At 40.1% G+C, this 26,147-nt stretch overlaps 1 protein-coding gene across 3 annotated transcripts in view; it reads left to right on the top strand.

Annotated features, from left to right (window-relative positions):
* SLC4A4 (solute carrier family 4 member 4) overlaps positions 1–26,147 on the top strand; it is a 316,339-nt gene that overhangs the window by 219,549 nt on the left and 70,643 nt on the right. For all 3 annotated transcript variants that reach the window (XM_040326059.1, XM_040326074.1, XM_040326066.1), the window contains exons 5-7: positions 8,549–8,709; positions 9,034–9,213; positions 20,172–20,248. In XM_040326059.1, coding sequence (XP_040181993.1) covers positions 8,549–8,709; positions 9,034–9,213; positions 20,172–20,248 — 418 coding nt within the window. The remainder of the gene's footprint in view (positions 1–8,548; positions 8,710–9,033; positions 9,214–20,171; positions 20,249–26,147) is intronic.

Raw genomic sequence — 26,147 nt, forward strand, 5'->3', positions numbered from 1 at the left:
AGCAGAAGAAGATTATTATTAGGACTGCTGCAATTACATTAACTTTTTCTGTTATATCCAGACATATTCTGGTCTTAAATCAGAATTATGTAACATTATTGTCACCCGTGGATTGCTTGTTAAACATAGCAGAGCTTGCCCAGTCAGTATGCAGGGATGGTTCACAGACAGCTGCCCTGTAAGGAAAGGAGGATTTATTGGTCACATCCTTTTCCATTCTTTATACACACTGAAATAACATAGAGTCTTAGATTTAAAAACTAAAATTATTAATATATTACTTGACCAAAATGAGAACCACAAAATATATATATGTTCATTTAAAACTGGTTAGGGTTAGGATAATTATTCTTTGTGACTTGTGATAACCATATGTCCAGAATGTAGGGAATATATAGAAGCATGGCCTAAATATAGAGCCATTTATTCATCTTGCATGCAGCTGTTTCTTACTTGTTAGCTCTTGCCAATGCAGGATATGGAGTCAGGCTTACGTATATGTAAATATGGTCACTAAAATATTGTATTACGTTTAACATGTTAATCTATTTTCAAACATCATGTTTCTTGTATTTATTTATGCTGCATTTTTTAAATATACCTAGTGATCGTGTCATGAAGGTCCCTGTTCAGACACTTTTTTATAGGGTGATAATGTCAGTTGTACCCTTTCTCTGTTATCCTGTCTCACTGGTTTTTGATGGAGACTACAAGTGAACATTTTATGCAGGCATGTGCATTATGCAGGCATATTCCACTGTTGTCACCATCAGGAAACCCGCTCTGAGTAATGCCAATCAGCCATCACTGAAGTGCACACAGGCCACAGGAAATCAGCAACACTGAGATTGAATACATATTTTAGTAGAAAGTGACAATTGTTTATGTCACACAGTGTTTTTTATTACAAAAAGACTAAATGTAGTGAGCTATGAATAAGCACTGAGATACAGTGCGAAACGCGTCTGCTTTTTTTGTTCTGTCTTTGGCCGTGGCATGTATTTTGTGATCCATTTTTAATAAAAGGAGAAGTTTTTTGGAGTACGGCTGTCCTAGCCCTTTCTTGTATCAAACCTGCATCCTGATTGCATTGCCTGCACCCTAGGTTCGGATTATAGGAATTTGATCATCTGGTTCTCTCTGAGCGGTTACCCTTTCTCTACCTAAATTCAGTTAGTGTTTACTACATCGTCTTTTAGGGTTTCATACACAAACGTTTCAAAAGTGTGCTTAGAGCTTTAGTTGTTTCCATCCATCACCCCTAAGTGCTGGTCTGGAAGTTTTGATCTGTGCCTAATAACAGAAAAGTTATGAAGCACAGTACAATACTTATTTGCAAGCTTAACGCGTATTTAGCTGTAAGTATAACTAAAGAGAGCGCAGATAAAACGGCATCTAAACTGTGGGCACCCAGTTATGTGCTGCACCTCCTAAATGGTCCGACAGTCTTCTGGGACCTATGTCCCAGTAGACTGCAGGGAGGGAGGGGAGAGGAGAACTTGTCAAAACTAGTTACCTTCTCCATCCCCCAAAAAATTACATACCAAATATGGCAGAAGGAGAGGGAAGGACTACTTAAACCAGAACTTCCCCTTTTGGGTGGAGCTTCGCTTTAAATAAATTGCACTTACAACGTTGCAATTTGGTTGGGGCATGTAACCAGGCTAATCAACTCCCATCAGATGTCACAGTACAGATTCAACTTCACTGTCTGTTCCAGGCTTGATTGTATGACTAGCTAGTCAGGAAGTCCCCTTTCACAGGGGCGGACTAATTGGATCCACCTGTCAGTTTTTTAGGCGGACCCACTTGGACCATCCATTGCCCTCTATGGAGTGGTGGATGTCAATGGACATGTGTCAGTTGACACCCACAGACATCTGATCCCATCCACTAAAAACAGACTGATGGGGGATCCGTTCCACATCTGTCTGGCGGATTGAATCAGATACATTCGACCGACCATAGAGAAAAGCAGGCTATGGCCATGTCCACTCTGCATCAGCAGAGCAGATAAGGTCCTGTCATCTGCCTGCTTAGTGGGGATCAGTGGATGGGTTCCCTGATGAGCAGGCGGATCCTCTGCCAGAGTCCAACTGTCTGAAAGGGGCTGAAGGCTGACAGAAACTTCAGTGCTGAAGTTCACAGGCTGCTAATGGGGGGGGGGGGAGGACAGAATATTGGGAAGATAAGACACTAGCCTTCTAAGTTTAACTCTTTTGTATCTCCTTGGCAGCAGAGTTTGTCCTGTCACCTTTTCTGTTTTTCCCTAATCTGTGTTTTTTCTGGACAGTCTGTGTCATTCCTGCTGATTTTTTCCCCCTTCAGCAACAATAAATCTTAAAGCTGTCAGCAGATCAGCCTCTCTCAGCTCTGATTTTAGGCATAGTGCCAAGAGCAGAGAGCAACTGAGCATGTGCAGAGCAGGATGAGACAGTGCCTTACTGAATCTTAAACAGTATTGGCACTTATTTTTAATGTTTTACATAGTTATACCTGCAAAAGGAGCTAGCCTGAAGTGATCTATCAGGACTTAATTGACTAATGACTAATAGACTAATGTTACACTTTAAGGGAAGCAGTCATAAAATTGATTATAGCTCATATTGAAGATGTGTACCTAAGGCTCCACTTCTGGTTCACGTTTCTGATTGGAGTTTACTGGCATAAAAAAATTAAAACTTTCCTTATCCCTACTTTGTACAAAAAATGCTCTATGTGTGGTGTTTTTGTAAGCCCAGTGTGCATGGAGCCTTAGAGCTTTGCATTAAATCTTATGATGTAAATAGAGGGCTCCTTCTGTAGAATGGTATTACTCATGTTACAAGTCCTGTTAGTCTGAAGTGTGGTAAGTAGTGGCACAACTATCACATTTCTCACAGCAAGCTCTGGGTTGGCTATGCAAAATTTTAGTCAACATTTCCAATAGATAGCAACATTTTGAGCTTGTTCATGCTGCAGCTATAGAGGATTGCTTGGCTACCATTGCGCCTGCCAAACATCCAACAGAATAATGGGTCTAAATGTATGAAGTGATGAAGCAAAAGGCTCAATATGTTTGTTGGCAGTCAGATGATTTTGCACCACCATTTTCTACCGAGGATGGTGGTGGTGGGAGGGGAGGGTTGCTGGTGAAACACATCCTGAACAACAGTGGAGTTGGATGCCTTTAGGTAAGACCTCTTTCACATTGAGGCGTGGAGCCGCGGTGACGGTATAGCCGCGCTATTTGTAGCGCGGCTATACCGTCGTATTTACCGCGATATTCGGGCGCTAGCGGTGAGGTTTTAACCCCCGCTAGCGGCCGAAAAAGGGTTGCGGGCGGTATTACCGCGCTTTCCCATTGATTTCAATAGGAAGGCGCGGTATAGGAGCGGTGAACACACCGCTCCTATACCGCAGTAAAGATGCGGCTAGCAGGACTTTTGGAGCGCTCCTGCTAGCGCACCGCTTCAGTGTGAAAGCCTTCGGGCTTTCACATTGAACACTACAGGGCAGGTTTTTTCATGCGGTATAGCAGCGCTATTTTTAGCGCTGTACCGCATGAAAAACGCCTCAATGTGAAAGGGGCCTTATGGAGAGAAGGGAGTAAAATAAAGGACAGTGGTAAGCAGATTTGGTTCTGGTTATATAAGACTTTTTGTTGTCAGTTTAGATTTTTTTTGGTTGACTTAGGCAAACACAGCATTGTAATGTGGAAAAACAATTTCAAAATAGTTTCTCTGATTCTCTTTTATACCCATTAATTCCTCACATTTTACTAATCGTCTTTGAGAGAAAGGTTACATTTAAAGCAAACCTGTGCTTTTCCCATTCAGGGCAAAGCACCAAGTTTACTTTTATTCCCCTTTCTGACATATACTTACCTTACCTGCACTCCCTTACCAATTTATTCAGCACTGGAAGCCAAAAGGAAGTACCCAGTACTTCCTGGTATGGAGGAGCACGTGACAAAACCACAAGTACAAGGTGGAGATGTGGTATTGACGTCACACTTTCCAACTTGTCCAGACAGACTGCTCTTTGGATTCACTGAGAGAATGCAACCTCTTGTTTTCACTAAGCAGTAGGGCAGCCACTAGGCATGGAATCTGGACATCAGTGGCAAGTACAGTAGAAGCAGTGCCTACTACAGTGATTTCCAGCTTCCATGGGTATTGACCAGGTATTGTACATGAATGTTTACATTGCTCCAAAAATAGCCATACCTGAAAATCATCTTTACATATTAATTAAAAATAATTACATTTATTTTTACTTTCAATCATTTTTATTGAAAAGTTTTAACAGAGCAAGCACAACAATAGCCAGAGCCCTGGCACATATTAATGGAGACACAGTAAACTGACCAGAACATAAACATGTGCATATGACAATCCAGGGTCAACCTTTCGACTCTCTAGGTGGCCCAAAGATAGAGCAAATTATAAACTTAAAGTGGTTGTAAACCTAGTTACACCACTTTTACCTACAGGTAAGCCTATAATAAGGTTTACCCGTAGGTACTGGAAATGTGTTGTGTATGATAAGCCAATCATCATCTGTAAATACATATGTGCAAAAAGAATGACACAAAGTGACACAAGATAGCATTTTAATATCCTAAAGCTTTTCTTTTGGCTAAGAACATGCTGATAAGCCTGGCAAGCATTGTTTATAAGTATCCTAATGCTGGTCACTCTTTGTACAATTTCTTTTAGTTTTACTTTTTACGTAAATTTTATTTGGGACTTTCGTCCTACGGAGCCACGGCAAGGTACGTCACTTCTGCGGTGCCCTCCTCCTTCCCCCTGTCGCCTTCTTAGACCTGTGTGTGTCCCAGAAGGCAACAGGACATTCAGAAAGTGCTATGCGACTCGCGCATGGGCAGTAGGAAATTGGCTGTGAAGCTGCAAGGCTTCACTTGGTATTTCCCTTAGTAAGGATGCTGGCGCCTGCACCCGGATCAGATGGACGGATTGGTTTCGGGTGCTGACATAGCATGCTCGCCTTGCCGAGACACTAGGGGGCGCGTTACTGGGAACTCAATGCACGTGCCCGGCGGCCGCGATGTCCACCGGGCACCTGCGATTGCCCAGTAACTGAGCAGGACCATGGATCTCTGTGTGTAAACACAGAGATCCACGTCCTGTCAGGGAGAGGAGATCGATGCTGTGTCCCTTGTACATAGGGACACAAATCGGTCACCTGCCCCAGTCAGTCCCCTCCCCCTACAGTTAGAATCACTCACTAGGATACACATTTAACCCCTTGATCGCCCCCTATTGGTTAACCCCTTCCCTGCCAGTCACATTTACACAGTAATCAGTGCATATTTATAGCACTGTTTGCTGTATAAATGTGAATGGTCCCAAAATAGTGTCAAAAGTGTCCAGTGTGTCCACCGCAATATCGCAGTCACGATAAAAATCACTGATCGGCGCCATTACTAGTAAAAAGAATAATAATAAAAAAAAATGCGATAAATATATCCCCTATTTTGTAGCCACTATAACTTTTGCGCAAACCAATCAATATACGGTTATTGCGTTTTTTTTTATACCAAAAATATGTAGAAGAATATGTATCGGCCAAAACTGAGGAAAAATATTTATTTTTATATATTTTTGGTGATATTTATTATAGCAAAAAGTAAAAAATATTGCTTTTTTTTTTTCAAAATTGTCGCTCTTCTTTTGTTTAAAGCGAAAAAAATAAAAATAAAAACGCAGAGAAGAACAAATACCACCAAAAGAAAGCTCTATTTGTGGGGAAAAAATTATTAAAATTTAATTTGGGTAAAGTGTTGCATGACAGCGCTGAAAGCTGAAAATGGCATGGGCAGGAAGGTGGTGAAAATGCCCAGTATTGAGGTGGTTAAACAGGATTTTTGCTAGCCCATGATTTGTTAAAGCCCAACTCAAGGGCAAATACAATTTTGGGTTTTAAATGACATGGTCGTGGATTCATAATATTTATTGAGCTCTGTGGAAATTCCTTTAGTACATAAACCCCATTTTAAACACAACAAAATGAATGGTCGGTTTACTTGATGAATACGATTTTGAATTAGTCGGCACAACCTCATCTCTTCTTTTATATTTTACCAAAACATTGGGTGATATATTTCATTTGTTTGCAATGTAATTAACTTAAATCTATTTTTTTTTTTAAATGAAAATACATATTGCTTAGGAATTTTAAATAAAGTTTTAGGCCTAAAAAATTGTTTTAAACGTGTGCAAGAACAAAAATGGCTACAGCAGCAAAAGGATTAATAGATGTATAATACCAAAATATGTGTAACCAATCCAAAAGCTTAACTGGCAGGATAAAACTCTGTTTTGAAAATTAGCTGTTGGGTATGTATGGGCAGGCTGAATGTACCAAGTTAAGGATTGAGAAAACTAAAAAAACTGGTGGACTTGATGGGCACATAATGAGAGGAAACCTGATTAAAAAGTTATATATTTTATTACAAAAAGGTCATCATCATTATGGTATTGCAGGCAGTGTACACTCTGGTTTTAGCTGGATGAAAAGTGCAGTTTTTTTACAGAGACAGTGGAAACCTGACCTGAAGAAATTTACAGTTCCACTTTTTATTGCAAATCGTGCAGCTTTTGTGCTTATAAAAGTGCCCCTGTCTCATAAAGAATGCCAGTTATAAGTTTATTTGACATTATATTGTTACTGTATAACGAGTTTTAGTTTGACCTTTGCACAAATCTCCAACTAGCTAGGCATGTTTTCCTCATCCTAATTTTGACTCCACCTGTACAAGAATAATTATTAAACAGCAGAATGTATCAAAATTCTTCAGAATAGTTTACTTCATCACTTTATCTAAATTTCACTTGCTGACAAACAGATCTCTGGCAGTCACCCGTCTATCTTTGGTATTATTGTGCCGCTTCTAGAACCATTGGGTTGGTTCAAAGTAGGCATGAACAAATAGAACTGGCCTAAGGCCCCTTTCACACGGACAGCTGTTTTGCTGCAGTTAAAAGCATGTAAAATGTTTTGTGAAATTCAAGGCTCCAGGCACTGCGATTAGCTGCATTTGTACATTGCGATTACATGCGTTTACGTGCGGTTACATGCAGCCGCGTTTAGCTGTGATAGTCATTCCCATAGCAACCCTTTTTATTTTTTTTATTATGATGTGCTTCCTGTTGTTTTTTTTTTCTCACGCTGCTATCCACAGTTGACAAAAAAGACTGCGATTACCTGCGGTTAAGTGCATATAGCTGCACTACATCGCACCTGGATGCATTCAATTCAATTTTTTCTATTCGCATCAAACCGCATGTAATGAAATCGCAGCTAAACGCTGTGTGTGAATGTGGCCATAGGGAAGCATTGTGTGCTTTTAGCTGCGGTAGAAAACTAGAAAATCTGCAGCTAAAAGCACCATTCTATCCGCCCGTGTGAAAGGGGCCTAAATGTAAGCAAGTTTAATATTAGTTAAAGATAAAGTTAAATAAACTGAATAATTATTTACACATGGCAAATGTCAGTTGCATACTATGACCCATAAATGGATAACCATGTACAGTAAAGCAAGCTCCTCATGAAGCTATTTTGTTTGTTAACACAGGAGAACTAGCCATTACTGGACCCATTTTAGTTCTGAAATTAATGCCTTTAAGTCCCATAGGTTAACATTTATTAAAAAGCTGTTAACCCAACACAGGTGGTGTTGTGTGTAGGGTCTCCTGAACTAACAATTAAAAAAAAAGTGTTGTTCATGCCCATGCTCTTAAACAGTATAGCAACATTTTTTTGTTCAACACCTCCCTTCTCTGGATCAGTTTGTCTAAAACACAATTAACCTCATGTTTAGGCTTACCCTAAAGCCCTGTACACACGCTCGGTTTTTCTCGGCGGTAAAAAGTCAGCCAAGAAAACCAAGGGGAAAGAAACCAAGGGGAAAGCCAAGAACCCGGCAGGAAAACCGGGTTCCCATAGGAAAGTAGTAGATCTATCGAAAAAAAAAAAAAACGCCGGGAATCCCGACGGGAAAATAGAGAGCAGGTTCTCTATTTTCCCGTCGGGATTCCCACTGTTTCCCTGCGAGGAAAACTGTGAGGAAGCATACACACGTCTGGTTTTCCCGGCCAAAAGCTCTCCTGGCAGTTTTCCTGCCGGGAAAACCGGTCGTGTGTACGAGGCTTTAGGCTTAAACCCAATGAAACTAAAGGGTGTTTTACAGTTTGTGGTATCATGGCTGATTGATTCCTCTATGTCCATGTATTTCTACAGCTAGCTTGTCCCTATCCGCCCAAGAATCAACACAGCTTCCTGTTCCTGGTCACAGCATCCAAAGCATATGTTGCCATCTTTTCTATGTGATACTGTAATAAAAAATCACCTTCTAGCTGCATAATGAACTGTCTGTGAATGCTCTTACTGCTTGTGTCTGTGTCCTAATTATACACCTCTTTGTTCCCTCATATATTGTATATTTAGTGTTGGCATCTCAATAATTCTAAGATTCCAATTTTTTTTTCTTTTGCATTTGTAGTCTGTGAACAGCAACTCACAGCACAATGTTTTTACATTTCAGATGGATAAAGTTTGAAGAGAAGGTGGAGCAGGGTGGAGAGAGATGGAGCAAGCCCCATGTTGCCACACTGTCCTTGCACAGCTTGTTTGAACTGAGGACGTGTATTGAAAAAGGGACAATATTACTTGACCTAGAGGCCAATTCACTCCCACAGGTAGTTGGTGAGTATCAAACAAGCAGCTTAAAGTGAATGTAAAGCTAAATCTTTTTTTGGAAAAGTTTAATTTAAGAATCATTTTCTTCTAAAAAGTAATGGTTTGGTTTTGGATAGAGCATGAATGGGATAGATCCCTTATCATGTTTTAATTTCTGTCCTGGTAACACCAAGTGCTTTTCTTTGAGTAGAGTTCTCTTTATAATGTAGGTTTTGCACATATTCCTATAAATAATCCACTAAAAAGCAATTAGTGGTCATTGATTATTAATACATGAATACATATATTGCAGAAAGCATCTATGTTTGACTTTATTCATTTTCTTAACAGAGAAAATCCTTGATAACCAGATTGAGACAGGTCTGCTGAAGCCAGAATTAAAGGACAAAGTGACCTACACACTGCTCAGGAAACACCGACACCAGACCAAGAAATCGAACCTGCGCTCCTTGGCTGACATAGGGAAAACCGTCTCCAGCGCAAGTAGGATGTTTACCAACCCTGATAATGGTAATCTAGTGGCCAGTCTCTGCTGCTGCCCTCCTTCCTGTTTACATCCCATCTCCATTTCTTGTCTCACCGTCATAAGCTAGCATTGTAGTTTATGATCACCGTAGTTTAGTAGTCATTGCTTCATGTAGAGAAGTCAACACATCCACAACATGATCTGCATATATGTGACGCTAGATGCCAAGTCACTATTCTAATATGTACCTTTGCTGCATTTACACATCTTTGCAGACCTAATATTTTGGGTTTGCTAGAACTGAAAAGAGAAATTTGGTGATGTGGCACTGATGTATCTAATATTAAAGTCATGTGTTTTGGGATTTCTGATTGACTTCCTAAAAAGGGAAAATATTAACTCCTAAGATCTCTTATAAAAATCCTGGTAATTTATAAAGTCAAGTAAACCTTTGGCTAAATAAATTTAAGAATCACTCAGTTATTGAGATAATAAGGATACAAGCAATACATAGTATGAGCATCTGCAGTCAAACGCCCACTGTCTGCTGTGTGCATTTCTACAATAAATAGTGCTTGACCAATTGCATCTTTGATACATTTTGCCATTTAGACTTTAGCCTAGTTTGTAAGATGTGAAACTGGTGCATAAGCGAAAGTTTGGGATCACATGGAGGGAAACATAGTTGTACCCTAGATATTTCAACTGCAGGATAATCAATCAGTCTTTGTAGAGGTAGCTTTGAGTATGCATAGCTATTAGGGTTGTCCCGATACCACTTTTTTAAGACCGCGTAAGTACTGATACTTTTTTTAAGTTACTCGCCGATACCGATTACCAATACTTTTTTTAATGTCATGTGACAGTGGCACATGTCTCAGTATTTTTGTTTCTTCTTTTTTAGGGGGGGGGATTTGGGTCAGTGTGTTTTTATTTAAATTTTTATTATTTTTTACAATTCATTTTTTTTATTTATTGCAATTTTTTTCTTTTTTTTTAGGCCTGTTGGGGGGCTTTGGTGAGATTTCAGGGGTCTTAACATACCCCTGACATCGCCCCTTTGAGACAGAGAAAGGGACTAAGGAAACAGATTCCCCAGTCCCTTTCTCTGACAGGAGGCTCCTCTCCATTCATAAACTGAAGCATCGTAAACACAGGTTACGATGTTTCAGTTATATGAATGGACAGAGTGAGAGATCACTGACTCTGTTCATTCGGAAAAGGTAGGAGCCGGGTTTTGCGGCTCCTACCTCCGCTCTCTATCCTGACAGATCGAGGGGGTGGAGGAGTACATTGAGGGGGACATGTAACTCCCGGAGGGGGAGAGCAGCATGGAGGGGGACACGCAGCACGGGGGGGACATGGAGCGCGGAGGGGGACATGTAACTCCCGGAGGGGGAGAGCAGCACGGAGGGGGATACAGGGACAGTCAGTGGTGATCGGTGCGGCTTTGGGGGGGAGTAACAAGCACCAATCACCGCTGTATAAATTTCACTAAAGCAGCTGAAAAGGGGTGTCCAGGGAGAAGCTGTCAGGCTTTATAGAAATCTATACAGGGAGATCGGTGCTTGTAACTCCCCCCGCCGCAACGATCATCTCTGACTGCCCAGGAATCGAGTGAAGCATCGGAGCATTTCCCCGAGTACAAGTACTCAGGGAAATGCTCAGTATCGGTACCGATACTGATACTAGTATCGGTATCGGGAAAACCCTAATAGCTATATATAGTATGTGCAACAAATTGAACCAGTGTGAGCATCACTGGACATAATTGTCGTGGGACAATGTTACATTTACTTTTAAGTGTCAGCCCTAGTTAGTGCTTGTGGGTAATTTTTAACATGGATCACTATTGATCCCATTTACTTATAGACAATAGGAACAGTGCTTTTAGTAAGAAAATGTGCACCTACTTCTTGACTGCGATGAGGAAAAGTAGATCTAGCAATGCCCCCCGATACATGAGCAAACTAAGACAAAAGATGAATAGCAACAGTAAAATGATTAAATGGCAGTAAAAAGTAAAATCACCAGTTTTTCTGAAAATTTAGTCCATAATACAGAGTTTTCCCGGCCACCACCAAGGTCATTTTACATGTAAACCACAATTCTTCAGGGTAGTAGTACAGAAGAAAAATAGAGTGATCACCAAGGAAAATAGGACTTCTATGTCACGAATACTTACTATCCTATGTTTTTTGCTACTCATCATTATTAATTTTCACACCATGAATAATTACAAACATTGTTTTTTCTAATGTTTTACAATCTTGTAATGTGATTTATACAGGAGGGAGAGAGGAGGGCTTGATGAAAAACTCATTCCTCTCAGGTGAATAGCATGGTACTCAGTTGTTCTCATGTGTGTGTTCTCACAAAGCAGGAATAGGCAACCTCCATGTGTATGGATCCCATTTTGTTGTTACATGAGTGCAATTCTGTTTTGTTAAATGTAAGTTAGTTGTATGTAAGTCTTAAGAACTTGCAGGCTCTTGGTTGCCTATGCCTGTCTCCCTGAGGGAGTGCTTTAATCATTTTCATGCTGCTGTGCAGTGGATACATTAACAGTAATTCATTTTTTTTAATGTGTGTGATATCATGTTAATCACCACGCATAGACCTGAACAAACATTCTCATTTGTATATATATATATATATATATATATATATATATATATATATATTCTTCTCCTTCCCCTCTCCCTTTCCTTCTCTACCTTCCTCTCCTTCCCTTCCTTCTCCTCCTTCTTCTTTTTCTCCTTCCTTGCTCCTTCTGTTCCTCTTTCTTATCTCCTTCTTCTTCTTCTGCTTCCCCTCTCCTTCTCTTCTCCTTATCCTCCTCCTTCTTCCTCTCTCCTTCTCTTCTCTCTCTGCCCCTCCTTCTTCTTCTCCTTCCCCTCTCCTTCTTTTCTCCTCCGCCGTCTTCTTCTCCATCCCCTCTTCTCCTCTTCTCCTTCTCCTCCTCCTTTCTCTTTCCCTTCCCCTTTCCTTCTATTCTCCTTCTTTCCCTTCCCCTTTCCTTCTCTTCTCTTCGCCTTCTCCTCCTCCTCCTTCTCCTTCCCCCTCCTTCTAAACATATGTTTTTTTTTTTATTATTTACATGATGCTGAAGCATTTAAATCAACCCTTATCCTAAAGGGCTTTCAGGCTAATGTACTTCTTACATAAACACACACACTAGGTCTAGTTGTGCTAGATACCAGTTAACATTCCATGCTTTTTGGTGGGAATCTATGGGGAGAACTTACAAACGCCATGAAAATAGTTAGCTTAGTGTGATTTTAACCTTCTACCTATGTCCCCCTTTCCTCTTCCTCCCTTCTCTTTCTTTGTCTCCTTCCCCGCTCCTTCCCTTCTCATTCTTCTCTTCTTCTTCTTCTGTTTCCCCTCTCCTTCTCTTCTCTCTCTTCCTCTCCCTATTTTCTCATTCTCCTCCTCTGTCTTCTTCTCCTTCCCCTCTTCTTCACTTTCTCATCCTCCTTTCTCTTTCCCTTCCCATTTCCTTATATTCTCCTCCTCCTCCTTCTTTCCTTTCCCCTTTCCTTCTCCTTCTCCTCCTTCTTCTTTTCCTTCCCCTCTCCTTCTCTTTTCCTCCTCTTTCTTCTTCCCCTCTCCTCTGTTCTGCCCCCTTTTCCATCTCTTCTTTGCTTCCTTTTGTGCCTATCTACTCCTCTTTCTTCTCTTCTTTCTTTCATCTCTCTCCTCTTCTCTTTTTCCCTTCTCTTTCTCACTTCTTTCCTCTCATATATATGTGTGTGTGGTAAAGTAGTTCTACAGAACATCCATAATTTTGTATCAGTCTTTCCTTTAAATTAAGACCTTTCCTTCATGTCAATAACACAACTGATGGGCCATTAAAGTGGAGGTTCACCCTAAAACAATTATCTAACATTACATCCAGCATACTAACGACATGTACACTTTTGTACATTTTTTTACGTCGTACATACCGTTATATTGTTATTTTCCCCCCGGCTTCCGGGTTCTGATTCCCGTGGGACGGGGCGTTCCCATCCCTGGGTTAGATGATTGACGTCTGGTAAAAAACTTCCCAATGGCGCATAAGGCGCGTCACCAGTTTTCCGTAAATAGCCGACCTGCGAGTCGGCGCTATACAGCTTGTGCGCCATGGGAAGTTTTTCACCAGACGTCAATCATCTAACCCAGGGATAGGAACACCCAGTCCCGCGGGAATCAGAACCCGGAACCCGGGGGGAAAATAACATTATAACGGTATGTATGGCGGAAAAAAAATACCTGCATACTGTACATGTCGTTAGTATGCTGGATGTAATGTTAGATAATTGTTTTAGGGTGAACCTCCACTTTAAGAATTACAACACAAACTCCAAAAAAAAGCACCAAAAAGCAGCAACACTATACAGAGTATAACACCTGGCTAAATAATTTTTGTTGCTGTTCTCTGCTGTCCTGTGTAAAGCTTTTAGTTCTTATTCTGTCCTTTATTCTTCTTACTTTAATTTTGCTTTCCTTCTACTCCTCCTGCTGCTACTCTCCTCTGCTTTCTGCTTTTGGTACTAGCACGCAGTCCTCTAGAGAATTCTGTGCCCTGCCTGGCAACCCGCATGTCGGATGATGATCTCCGAGTGCGGCGCAGCCCCAGCATGGGATGGCTCAGTAAGTTGGGAACATTCACTTATTGTGTGAAATGTGTTAGAACAGAAAAAAGTTATTTGTGTAATAATGATTTTGTTGTAAATGTATGTTTTTATAATGTATTTCTAAATTGAACATTATCTTTAATTTAACTTTTAAATAGTTTTATATTATAAATTATATAATATATTTACATTATATTTATTAAGATCTGGTTGCAACAAAAATAAAGAACTTGTTTAGCTTTATAAAACTTTAATTACTCTCCAGTTATATGATTTGTATATTATGTCCTAATACACATTTAAAGAAATTTACCGCACTTATGGTCAATATTTATGCACCCTGATAAGGTTATTCCTTGGGGATCTGAAGGGTTGGAAATTATACACGTTACAGTAACAAAGCATTTTGTTGTTCACAAGATTGCACATCTTTTGGCAGGTACAACAGTGAACATATACAGTATGTATTTCAATTGTCTGATTACCTGTTTGCCTGGAGGTCCATTGTAAATAGTGATAGTAGTAATGTTTCAAGTGCAGTAACCTATACCAGCTATGGATTCTATATTGTGCACAAATGTTTTGCTATTTTTACGGCTCTGTTAAATAAGTCCAACCATCTCAAATACAGTGTGCACATATACATGTACAAGTTACTTGCTTGAGTTGACAGAAACCTATGCATTAAGGTGAAAAAACATCCGACGGTAACGCCCCCCCCCCCCTGAACCCCCGTTTTACTTACCTGACCTCTCGAAAGTCCCGCGCGCGTCCACGTGATCCTCTTCGGTTCCCAGCCTGGCCGTTGATTGTCTAGGCTGTCAATCACAGCGGATGACGCGGTGTGCCGGGGGGCAGGGCCGAGTGATACAGTCGGCAGCTATGCCCGCCGCTGTATCACGGGAGCGCGCTTGCAAAAGCTTTCCACCATGCTCGCTCGCTCGCATAAAGGTGGAAAGCTTTTGCGAGGAGGAGCCGAGACAGCCGCCGAGGGACCCCAGAAGACAGGGTTAGGGGACACTTTGTGCAAAACGAGCTGCACAGTGGAGGTAAGTATAACATGTTTGTTATTTAAAAAAAAAAAAGTTTGCCTTTAGTGTTCCTTTAACTGACAATTGCGCGGTCGTGTGACGTGGCTCCCAAACAAAATTGACGTCCTTTTTTTTCGCACAAATAGAGATTTCTTTTGGTGGTATTTAATCGCCTGTGCGGTTTTTATTTTTTTGCGCTATAAACAAAAAAAGAGCGTGAATTTTGAAAAAAAAAAACACAATATTTTTTACTTTTTGCTATAATAAATATCCCATTTAAAAAAAAAAATGTTCTCAGTTTAGGCCGATACGTATTCTTCTACATATTTTTGGTAAAACAAAATAAAAATCGCAATAACCGTATAGTGACTGGTTTGCGCAAAAGTTATAGCGCCTACAAAATAGGGGACATAATTATGATTTATTTTTTATTATTTTTTTTTTTTACTAGGAATGGCGGCGATCTGCGATTTTTATTGGGACTGCGACATTACAGCAGACACATCGGACACTTTTGACACATTTTTGGGACAATTCACATTTATACAGTGAACAGTGCTATAAATATGCACTGATAACTGTATAAATGTGACTGGCAGGGAAGGGGTTAACACTAGGGGGCGAGGAAGGGGTTAAATGTGTAGCCTAGTGAGTAATTCTTACTGTAGGGGGAGGGGACTGACTGGGGAGGTGACCGATCTGTGTCCCTATGTACAAGGGACACAGAGATCCACGGTCCTGCTCAGTTACTGGTCAATCGCGGGTGGCACGCGCATCGTGTTCCCAGTAACGCACGCCCCCTAGCGGCTTTAAAAGACGAGGACGTCATATGACGTCCTGTCAGAATAACTGAGCTACCTTGCCGCCGTCAATTGACGGCGGCTGGTAGTATAGTGGTTAAATCAATTTTCTTTTTTAAATCATTGTTTTTTATCCACCCTGTTACAAACTAGTGGATGCAAAAGTGGCAGTGTATGAAAGTATTTGAAGGGTGGGAGTGTCACAAATGTTTTGCAAGTTTAGTAAGTTTTTACTTTTCAATAAGATATATTTTGGAGGCTCAACAGTCCCTCTCATCAGGGCTTGTGATAAAAAGAAGAAAATCATACACTGGAGCAGGGTCAGCTGCTTACAGAAATGTCTAAGCGTGTATGCAAGGGTTTGTGCCAAATGCCGTTGTTAGTCTATGGACCTGAGTGAATCCTTTCATGGATGCTTAGAAATTCCTGTAAGCAGTTGACCCTGCTCCAGTGTATTATTTTCAGCCCTGATAATTGGGGACTGTTGAGCTCCCAAAACTCATTGGATGCTGCTGCGGCATTTTATTGAACTATAAAAACATATTAGCGAAACCTTTGTGGCTTCCTCGTCCTTTGTATTTTTTCATTTGTGTTTAGCTTCACGGCCCAGACTAAGATACAGTATAAAATATTTTTGCTAGTCATATTAACTCTTGGGAAACTTACCATTTCTCTTTATTCCTTAAGTGCATATTAACAACTTTTAGACAAGTAGGTTGAAGTAGAGTAACAAAGCTTTAGCGTGTTAATTCAAGTATATAATATGCCCTATAGTCCACTATCCAGCTGCTTAGTTATTGTGTTGTTAGATCATTTATTGTGCTGTTAAGTGCTGACATCAAGGCTGTGATCCAGATGGGAATAGGAATCTTAAAACCATTATGAAAAGACCGCAAGCATCTAGAAGGTAGAAGTGCAGTACAAGGGAGAGAACGCTTAGCTGTTTGCTTTATGTATCAGCCCTTTCAGATAATAGCACAACTACAGTAATTCATATTTAAAGCAGTAACAGTACATATGTTACCTGTTTATTATGTATACAGTGGGCGGAAAAAGAACACTCCTGTTGCTGTTTTCTGTCATTGTAAAATCTAACCATGTGCCAAGTTCTTGTTCCTATTTTATTAATTTGCTGTAAAATAATTATGCGGCTGTATGCTGTTATTATTCCAACAAAGGATGCTGACAGGAACATTGCTATAAGTCAAAGCCGCGCACTATGTGTAGCTAAAAGATTTTCCCTGCAGGGCTAATACATTGTTAGGTGGTAAATACGTACGTATTAAAGCACCTCAGTGTTTTATATCCTGCGAGGAGGTATATAGTGAGAGTGCTTTAATTTCACAAAGTTTAATGTATTTTCAGCCCACATCATGTATTTTCTACATAACTATGTTACCTCTAAACTGTTATTTCTCATGTCTTGCAGTCATTACTGACTTTAGTGCAGATCAACTAATGATTATTAGTATGAAAACTACAGAAAGCACTTTTTTTTAACAGTTTCAATTTTTTTTTTAACCACTTACAGACCGGAAGATTTTCCCCTTAATGACTAGGCCATTTTTGTTGGAATACTGCATGGCGTCGCTTTAACTAACAATTGTGAGGTCGTGCAACGCTGTACCCAAACAAAATTGAGGTCCTTTTTCCCCCCACAAATAAAGCTTCCTTTTGGTGGTATTTAATCACCTTTTGCGCTATAAACAAAAAAAGAGCGAACATTTTTAAAAAGCAATATTTTTTACATTTTGCTATAATAAATATCTAAAACAAAATCAGTTTAGGCCGATATATATTCTACATATTTTTGGTAAAAAAAATCTCAATAAGTGTATGTTGATTGGTGTGTGCAAAAGTTATAGCATCTACAAAATAAGGGATAGATTTATGGCATTTTTTTTAACTAGTAATGGCGGCGATCTGAGATTTTCAGCAGGACATTGCGGCAGACAGATCGGACACTTTTGACACTTTTTTGGGACCATTGACATTTATACAGCTAAACAAATGCACTGATTACTGTATAAATGTCACTGGGGAAGAGACCGATCGCTGTTCCTGATTCGTAGGAACAGGCAATCTGTCTCTCCTGTCAGAACGGGGATGTGTGTTTAAACACACACATCCCCGTTCTGGCTATCATGGGCACGATCGCGGGTGGCTGGTGGTCCACCCACTTGGCAGTGGGTGCACGCGCCCGCTATCGCCCTTAAAGGTGCCAAAGTACACCTACACTGATTCGCTGGATCGCGCCGACCTGCCTCAGTATAATGACAGCTCTGGTTGGCAAGTGGTTAAAGGGTAAATTTTATTCATATTTCAAAAAATATATACAAATACAATAATACTTGTGCGTATGCATGATAACATTGACATCAGCCAAACATGGCCTTGGCACATATTAACAAAATGTTTGCATCATGTTATGTATTTTCAGCATTCAATCAATAAAACTAGACTACAGTATTATATTAATGTAACACAAACCATGTGATCAGTTTGTTTTTAACCACACCACGGTTACACTATTATAAGCTTTGTCACTTTTGTGAGTTCTCAGCCCCAATTTGTCCAGTATCAGAAGGTGCTCACTCCAACACCACTTCCTACATTACTCCTCTATGTCTCCAGACACAGATTTGATCCATCCAGCTATATTTTCTCAAACTTTTTGGAGCATCCCCTAGCTTTGTACGATAGTTTGTACATTGGCAGTGCTTTGTTAATGAGTTCCACCCAGCCCTAAAGAGATGGGGGGTTGGGGTCCCCCCACCTGAGAGCCAACCTTTTTTGGCGTACAAAAAGACCAGCCATCGTAAGGTTTTCTGTGAATTAGTTATCTCCTCCTCCTCCAAATCCCCCAAAAGACATCTGGCTGGAGAGTAGATGTTCGAGAGGGCCAACCTGTCCTCCAAAAAATTCAGAATTGTCCTCCAGAATCTCTCCACCTGGGGGCACTGCCTATCATATGAAAATAGCCACCAACTTCAACACTGCTAGTTATTTTTAATGGTTGGGCTGGTGCTGTATACAGTTATTCCCAATGTAGACAGGTAAATACATAGCTTGAGAGAACACAGCTTATTGCTATTTACTAAGCTAGGTGAACATGCATTTTGATCCCTTTTGATGGCTTGAACTTTGACTAATTCCTTTTGAATCAGCCAAAATTCAAGCCATGGGTAGACCTGCAAGCACCACCCACCTTTTCAAAGTAGCTAAAAAATAAACTGTCAGGGGTGACTAATTATCATCTGAATATGAATAGTTGCTGCATCCTAAAACATGTAGTCATAGTTTGGTTACCTGAATATGATCATGGGGGGGGGGGGGGGGGGTGCTCCTCCATCCATACTGTTTGCATAGATTGAAGGTATCAGTTGATTTCCTCTTGTTCAGCCCATGGGCTGAAAGGGAGAAAATTGTGCCCTGCATGGCAGACATTGGTGAACAGCTTATACTTATTTAAATAAATTAACCCAATTGCATCATTACACCTAACCAAACAGGGGGACCACCATTACTGAAAATCCCTAAAACGGCAGTTCCCAGTGCAATATAATACATTTTTGACCATCTGGACATATACACACTGGGTCTTGAACCATGGGTTCCAAAACTTTGTTGTACTGGGCTTATTTAAACACGAACCCATAGCAATCTGATTTCATTTTTCTTTAATTTAAAGTAGTCAGACCAATAATGAGTCTATTTGATTGGTAATGCACTTAACACATTGCTATTGTCTTATTAGATATATTTAAAATATTTTCCTTCGCTGGTAAAAATTAAAGTTTTGGCAACTATTGGTAAAGTGGCTGATACATTCTACAGTATTATACTTGTTTTGTATGCTACAAGTTAGATCCAGGTGCTTGAACATAAATCTAAAATGTGATGGCTGTTCCTTTATAGGATTCTTGCATCCTAAAGTGGATGTAAACCCACTCTCATCCTTTCTAAACTACTGCCATAGTGCTGATCTATAAGGACATACATGCCTCCTGCATGTATCCTTACCTGTCAAATGTTTACCCTCTGTCTGTTATAAGAAATTAATAACTGCAGATTCTGTGGGTGGATCTGTTGTCTGGAGCTCGGTGGGTGGAGTTGTGATGTCAGTAGACTCCCCGCCCACCTCTACACTCCCCTTGTCAACATGCATTTTTTCCTGTGTATACCTTACACTGAATTTTGCTATGATCACTAACATCCAGTCAAAATCCAGAAAAGTAACCACATGACTTCAGAAAAGGAGTGGGGGTGGAAATTAAAAAATAATGCCTTTCTCCAGGCTAGTGCATGAGATATGTAAATAACCTGTCACTCACAACAAGGGGGCGGAACGGACCAAGGTTTTTCTCTGTAAGTCCGTTTTATTTCACTGAACAATAAAAGAGGACTGCTCAGAGCTGGATTAACTCTGTGTGGCAAGACTGGGCACAGATGATAGGAAATCTTATACTCTACATTGTGACATAAAAAAAAATGGGTTTACATCCATTTAATGAATTAAATGCCTAATATATTTGTGTATCTTTTATAGGTAGTCCAACAACGCCACACAGAAACCTGACATCGTCCAGTCTCAATGACATTTCGGACAAGCCTGACAAAGATCAAGTAAGTGTGTAGGCACATAGACTTGTCATCTTCTTTCTAAGGGTTGCCTTGTATGTAATAACTCTTCAAAAATCTACATTGTCTGCTTACTCACTCAGTTATGTAAAGTAAACATTTTTTAAGGGCATGTTATGCTTTGGTGTGAAAAAAACTACGCTTTGGCTACTCTGCGTGGCTGGTTAGTTCAGTCAAGACAGTCTAGTTCCTGAATAAATATTGGTGTGTGTAAGAGCCGGTTCACACTGGGGCGACCTGGGATCCGACTTCAAGTCGCCCCAAGTTGCCCCAAGTTGCGCGGTCGAGAAAATGAATGGAAGTGAATGGGAGCCGTCTTAATGTACACTACTGAAGTCGCTCCAACTTCAGAAAAGGTTCCTGTACTACTTCAATCCGACTTCTAGGCATCTTGTAGGCAACTTGTACCCATTGATTTCAATGGAAGTTGCCTCAGAAGTCTGATCCCTGTCTTAACTGAAGCAACAATACAGGAAGATAACATACATTTCTCAGGCAAACCCCTCCCACAGAGCTGATTGTTGTTTGATTGGCCACTGGAAAGCCTCTTGTCCTGGAGGCGACTTGAAGTTGCCTTGTACTGTCCAGGAGGCAACTTGAAGTTGCCTTGTAAGTTGCCTGATGATTCATACTCAAGTCGTGTCCAAGTTGCCTCCCAAAGTCGTGCTAGAAGTCATGTTGCCCCTGTGTGAACGGGCTCTAAGTCATGTGATGTGTGGTGTCATCATTGAAGAAGATACAACAAACTTATTCAGTAATTCAGCAAGTTGAAGTGCAGTAAATCACATTAATCAATCAGAATTCAGCTAACAGCTATCTGATGTCAGAAGATCAAAATGGAACTGGTTGCTGTGAATTGTTGTACTTTGCAGATGAGCTTATTAAATTAGCTTGTTAGCCTTGTACGGCTTTAGATGAAGAAAGGGTACAGAAATAATTAAGCCCACTTTCTTCTCTCCTAACATATTGTAATTTACACAATGAAAGAAGAGAATATGTGAAGCCACAAAGGATTTCTAGCAACTCAAGTGTATATTTGTTAAAAGCTGAGAAAGAAAATCATCTACAGAATTTATTTACGGGAAGGTTCTCTTTAAGGTGGAATTGCATCAAAAAGTGTTTTCCTTCTCTGGGTTGAGTGTAAGAGGATTAGAGCCTTTGTAAGAGTCTTCTGCTGTTTGTATCCACCTTAGTTAGATTTGCCTAAATAATAATTTTCTAAATAAAAAGCAATATTTTGGCTGGGGGGTTAAACGTTAATGGCCATATAGAAATAACCCCTGTGAAATACAATTTTGGTGAATAATTGGTAATCGTATTATTTCAGCAATACATAAGAGGGTATCTTACTAGTGTGGACATACTGTAATTAAATAATGTAATAAGAATAAAATAAAATACAATAAAAAAAAAAAATGATTGGATAATGGAAGTCAGCAGAGCTTCACCTCATTCACTAAGCTTTGGGTTAAACTTGCAAAATGTAAAATTCCAAAGTGAACAGTCTGTTTAACTTTAGTAAATCAACCCCACCATCTCTACTGGAAGCCTGTTCCAAGGAACTACTCTTCTAGTAAAATAATACTTTCTAAGGTAAGTTTTGAACTTTCCTGCTGCCAGTTTGAGGTCATACCTCTGTGTCCTTGAGCTCACCTTTAAATTAAAAATACTGAACTCCTGAACTTTATTCCCACCATTATTATTATGCGTAAGGTAAGAGTGTTTAAGACACTCTTACCTTACGCATTCTGAGGTACCTCCACACGACACATATTTGTTGTGGACAGGTACCTAAATCTTGGACATTTCCCACATGTGGAGACACACTGAAGCCACGGTGTCCATATGGACACTCTGCCGTCTGTGCAAATGCACTTCCTCTCCACTGCACTGTCTGTGTGACAGTGCAGGGAATTGTATCTGGTGGCAGAGCCTGAAGGGGATTCACAGACACTAGTTCTCCATCAGGTCTTCTCTCCTTGTAATTAACAGCAGACATTGAGTGTACCTTAGCCAATAGACAACCTGCTTTTTTTATTTATTTATCACAGGTACTTATTAAGCACCATCAATGTATGCAGCTTTTTTATATACAAGGTGGTATCAAAAAGTTTTGAGACTAGCTCTGTTTACAAGAAATAGTTTATTTATCTACGTTTACACACTATCACCTTCAAAATAAATGTGAAAAAAATGGGTATACCCTCAACCTGTGCAAATTGAACAAATAAATCTATATGTGAATAAATAATGTGATTAAATAACAAAAAATGTAATTTAAATAATAACAATATTTCCAGAGCTGCTGGTTGTAAGGCAAAAATAGCCTATAGATAATAAAGCAAATATTAATAACCGTGCTCCTCGAATATTAAAACGGACTTCTAACTAAATAAATAGTTCATCAATAATGTGTATATAGGAATACAGTGTCCATAAACTGCCACCAGGTGTCTCCAACCAAATTTGAACAAGTTGTGAACAACAGCATTGTCTTCTTATAGATACCCACACCAATGTTCAGTGTCTTATTTCACCAACATATAAGCACACAGCACACTCACCAGACATGTATGACCCCCATTACAGGTAGTCACTACTATGAGAGGCACTTTCTTCTTTCTTGTATGAGACTTGCTTTGGGTCCATGATGGTTTTAGAAGTGCCGGTGGCCTTTGTGTGACCATGGGTCAGGCTCCTTAGATTGTTTGAGTGGCATCCCTATATCTAAAAGTTACTTGTGACTACCTGTAATGGGTGTCATACATGTCCGGTGAGAGCGCTGTGTGCTTATATGCTGAGGGGAAAAAAAAACACTGGACATTGGTGTTTGGGAATCTATAAGAAGAAACTGCTGTTGTTCACATTTGGTTGGAGACATCTGGTGTCAGTTTATGGAAACTGTATTCATATATGCACATTATAGATGTACTATTTATTTTGTTTGAAGTCGGTTTGAATATTCAAGAAGCACTGTTATTAATATTTGCTTTATCACTTCTGGAAAGTGTCCTGGAAGTCTTCTTTTTGAAGCATGTCAAGCACCAGTTGCCGAATGGTTTCGACATTTTCGGGGGTTGAGCTCATTGAAGGTCTTCCTGATCTCTCATCGTCTTCCTGTGATGTTCCTCTACCCTTGAAGCGTGCCTGCCACTCCAAAAATTGCTGCTGCCAGGCCCAGGGAACCAAGCTCAGGCCTCCGGGTTGCTTTGCCTGTCACTAAATGATTACATTGACCACTAACATTTTGTTTTTAAGACCTGCTGGCAGCTGTGTTTATAAGGTACACCTTAATTAAAGTGCACCAATTAATTTTCCTTTGATTTTGAGACTATACTTTAGAGAACCCTTAGGACTGTATGTGAAGAGGCCTGCAAGTTGGTATATTAAGTCATTTGTAAGTATGGTAGATTTATGAATCATGTGGATATACTCAAGCTTAAACAGAATTACCCAGAATTACCTTTCTAAGCCAATGTGAGCAAAATTGGAAGAAAAGTCAACACCAAAGTAAGGTATAGATATAGACATCTCTGTGTTGGTATATGGGTGAATAGAATGGAGAATTAGGGATGCATCTTTATTTGCAAATGGAAACCTGATAAACAGTTATAATAAAAAATTTCACATACATGCTTGTTCTTAGTGACTACTGGCTACATTGTTTTGAGGAGGTGTCTGAGCATGTGGAACATATAAAGCAAAGGTTACGTTCGGTCTTGCTGTTAGATTTTTGCATGCCATAGGTGTGATTAGAGGTGAAATTATTTCACCTTCAGAGATGGAGGCAGCTACAGAAGGAGTGCTTTCTATAATCCGATTATGTAGGCTAAGCAGCATGGCTTGCATCTCTAGCACAGAGAAAAAAGCCAGTACAGTCAGGCTGCTCAGTGAGTAGCAGGATAGAAAGAAGCAAGGAGATTTTTGTCTCCATTAAAGTATACAGACATAAACGCTTTAGCACTTTGGGGTGTATTTATAAAGCAGTGAATGTGATTGTCACCAAACATTCACTGGTGGTAAATCAGTCATGTACCACATGCACCAAGATTCTCCTTCAGTGAATGTTTTGTGTTTATCAGATTCACCGCTTTATAAATATTTACGTTTACAGGCATTTATCTTATTTAGCATGGTAGTACAGTATTTTATGACTTCTTAGTGGTTATCACTCTGACCTTGCAATATTAGGATCTTAGATTCAGTTCCCACAAGAGACATTATCTGGATGATGTTTGTATGTATCTCAATGTTTATGTGGCTTTCTTCTGGTGCTTCTGTAAAAGTAAACAGTCAAAAAGTAGATTAATTGGCTTCCACCAGCATTGTCCTGGATGGGTGTCAGAGTGGGTGTCAGAGTGGCCACAGACTGGTAGTTCCTGCATGAACAGAAATATGTGAACATACTATGCTGGCCTTTACATTAACTAGAGCATATCATGAATAATAGAAATAAGGAATAATTCCGAAGCACACAGAAAAAGAGGTATAGAAAAGGTATACACAAAGGTACTGTTCAGTTAAGACACCACAACCTTGATCGGCCTTAAGCCTTGCCATAGAAAAATATGCCTATGGGCTTTCCAGGCTTCCCATCTGCGATCGAATAGGTGCATTTTATCTCATAATAGGTGCATTTTATCTCGTAGGGTATACAAAATCCTCTCTATTATCATAACCATGTCAGTTCTGTCTAGGATGGAGGATAGGGGTACTGCGGGGGACTTCCAGTGAAGAGCAATGCCCCACAGAGTAGATACACAAATAGTATGTATGAGACATTCTTCCCTGTGGAGTTGAAGAGCTGAATTTTGAGGCCAAGGTAAAGAATTCCAGAGAACTAGACTGATTTAAAAAAGTATTTTGGAAATGCATAGGTTTACGTTAGTAGGAGAAGGTATTAGTAAGACTGCATCAGATCAGAAATACTGTATGTATAGGCAGCGGATGAGTTGGGGAATGTTTTGAAGCAAAAACATAGCAAGTTGAATGTTGTTCTTAGGTTTGTTTAAATCTATAGACAAGAAGAGAGAAATGGAAGGAGGGACAGAAAAGTCTTATAGGGGAATCCATGATAAACTGTAGAGGTGACTGTATGGGTAGTGAAATACTACACTGCAAGCAGAACAGTTTTGCAGTAGCCATGGCAAGAAGTTCTGGTAGTCTGGACTTGAATGGCTCAGCGTGCAGGGGGCAGACTGGCCTGCCAGAAAACAAATGAACCTCTGGTGAGCTCCAATTATTTGGGGAAAAAAACACCTTAAAGTGGTTTGTAACCCACTGATATAACTTTTTTTAAGCCCCTCTGTGTCCTAATAACAAGTGCTCCTGTCTGTGTACTTTATTAAAAAAAATGCCTCCTTTACCATATTTCACAGCGGTTCCTTGCAATCACATCACGTCAGCCAGGACGCAAGGAGGAGAGAAGAGATAAAGTTAGCCAGTGACTTGAAATCCGGTAAAGGAACCGATGTGAAATCCGGTAAAGGAGGCATTTTTTAAATGGATCACACAGACAGGAGATTTTGTTATTAAGACACAGAGGGCTTTATACAAAGTTTTAACAGTTATGAGAGCAGCAGGAGTGGAGGGGGTGGGCACTGACACAGCGGCAGACAGGGATGGAGGGGAGGGGGAGAAGGACACAGGAGCACAGGAGGGCTGCGGATGATGGAGGAATGTAAACTGACCATGGTGTCAGGGCTCAGCAGCCATGACAAACCATGGTCAGTTTACATAGGGGAGGGCAGAACCAGGCAGGATCAGCCAGGTTTGTGCTGTATAAAATGCTTTAAAGGGACAGCATCTTTTTTGGGGGGTTAACAATCGCTTTAAAAACTGGGTTGTAATTAACAGATCACTAAGCTGCCACTTACAATACAAT

Source organism: Rana temporaria, chromosome 1 (assembly GCF_905171775.1).
Source record: "Rana temporaria chromosome 1, aRanTem1.1, whole genome shotgun sequence".
NCBI classification, from domain to species: Eukaryota; Metazoa; Chordata; class Amphibia; order Anura; family Ranidae; genus Rana; species Rana temporaria.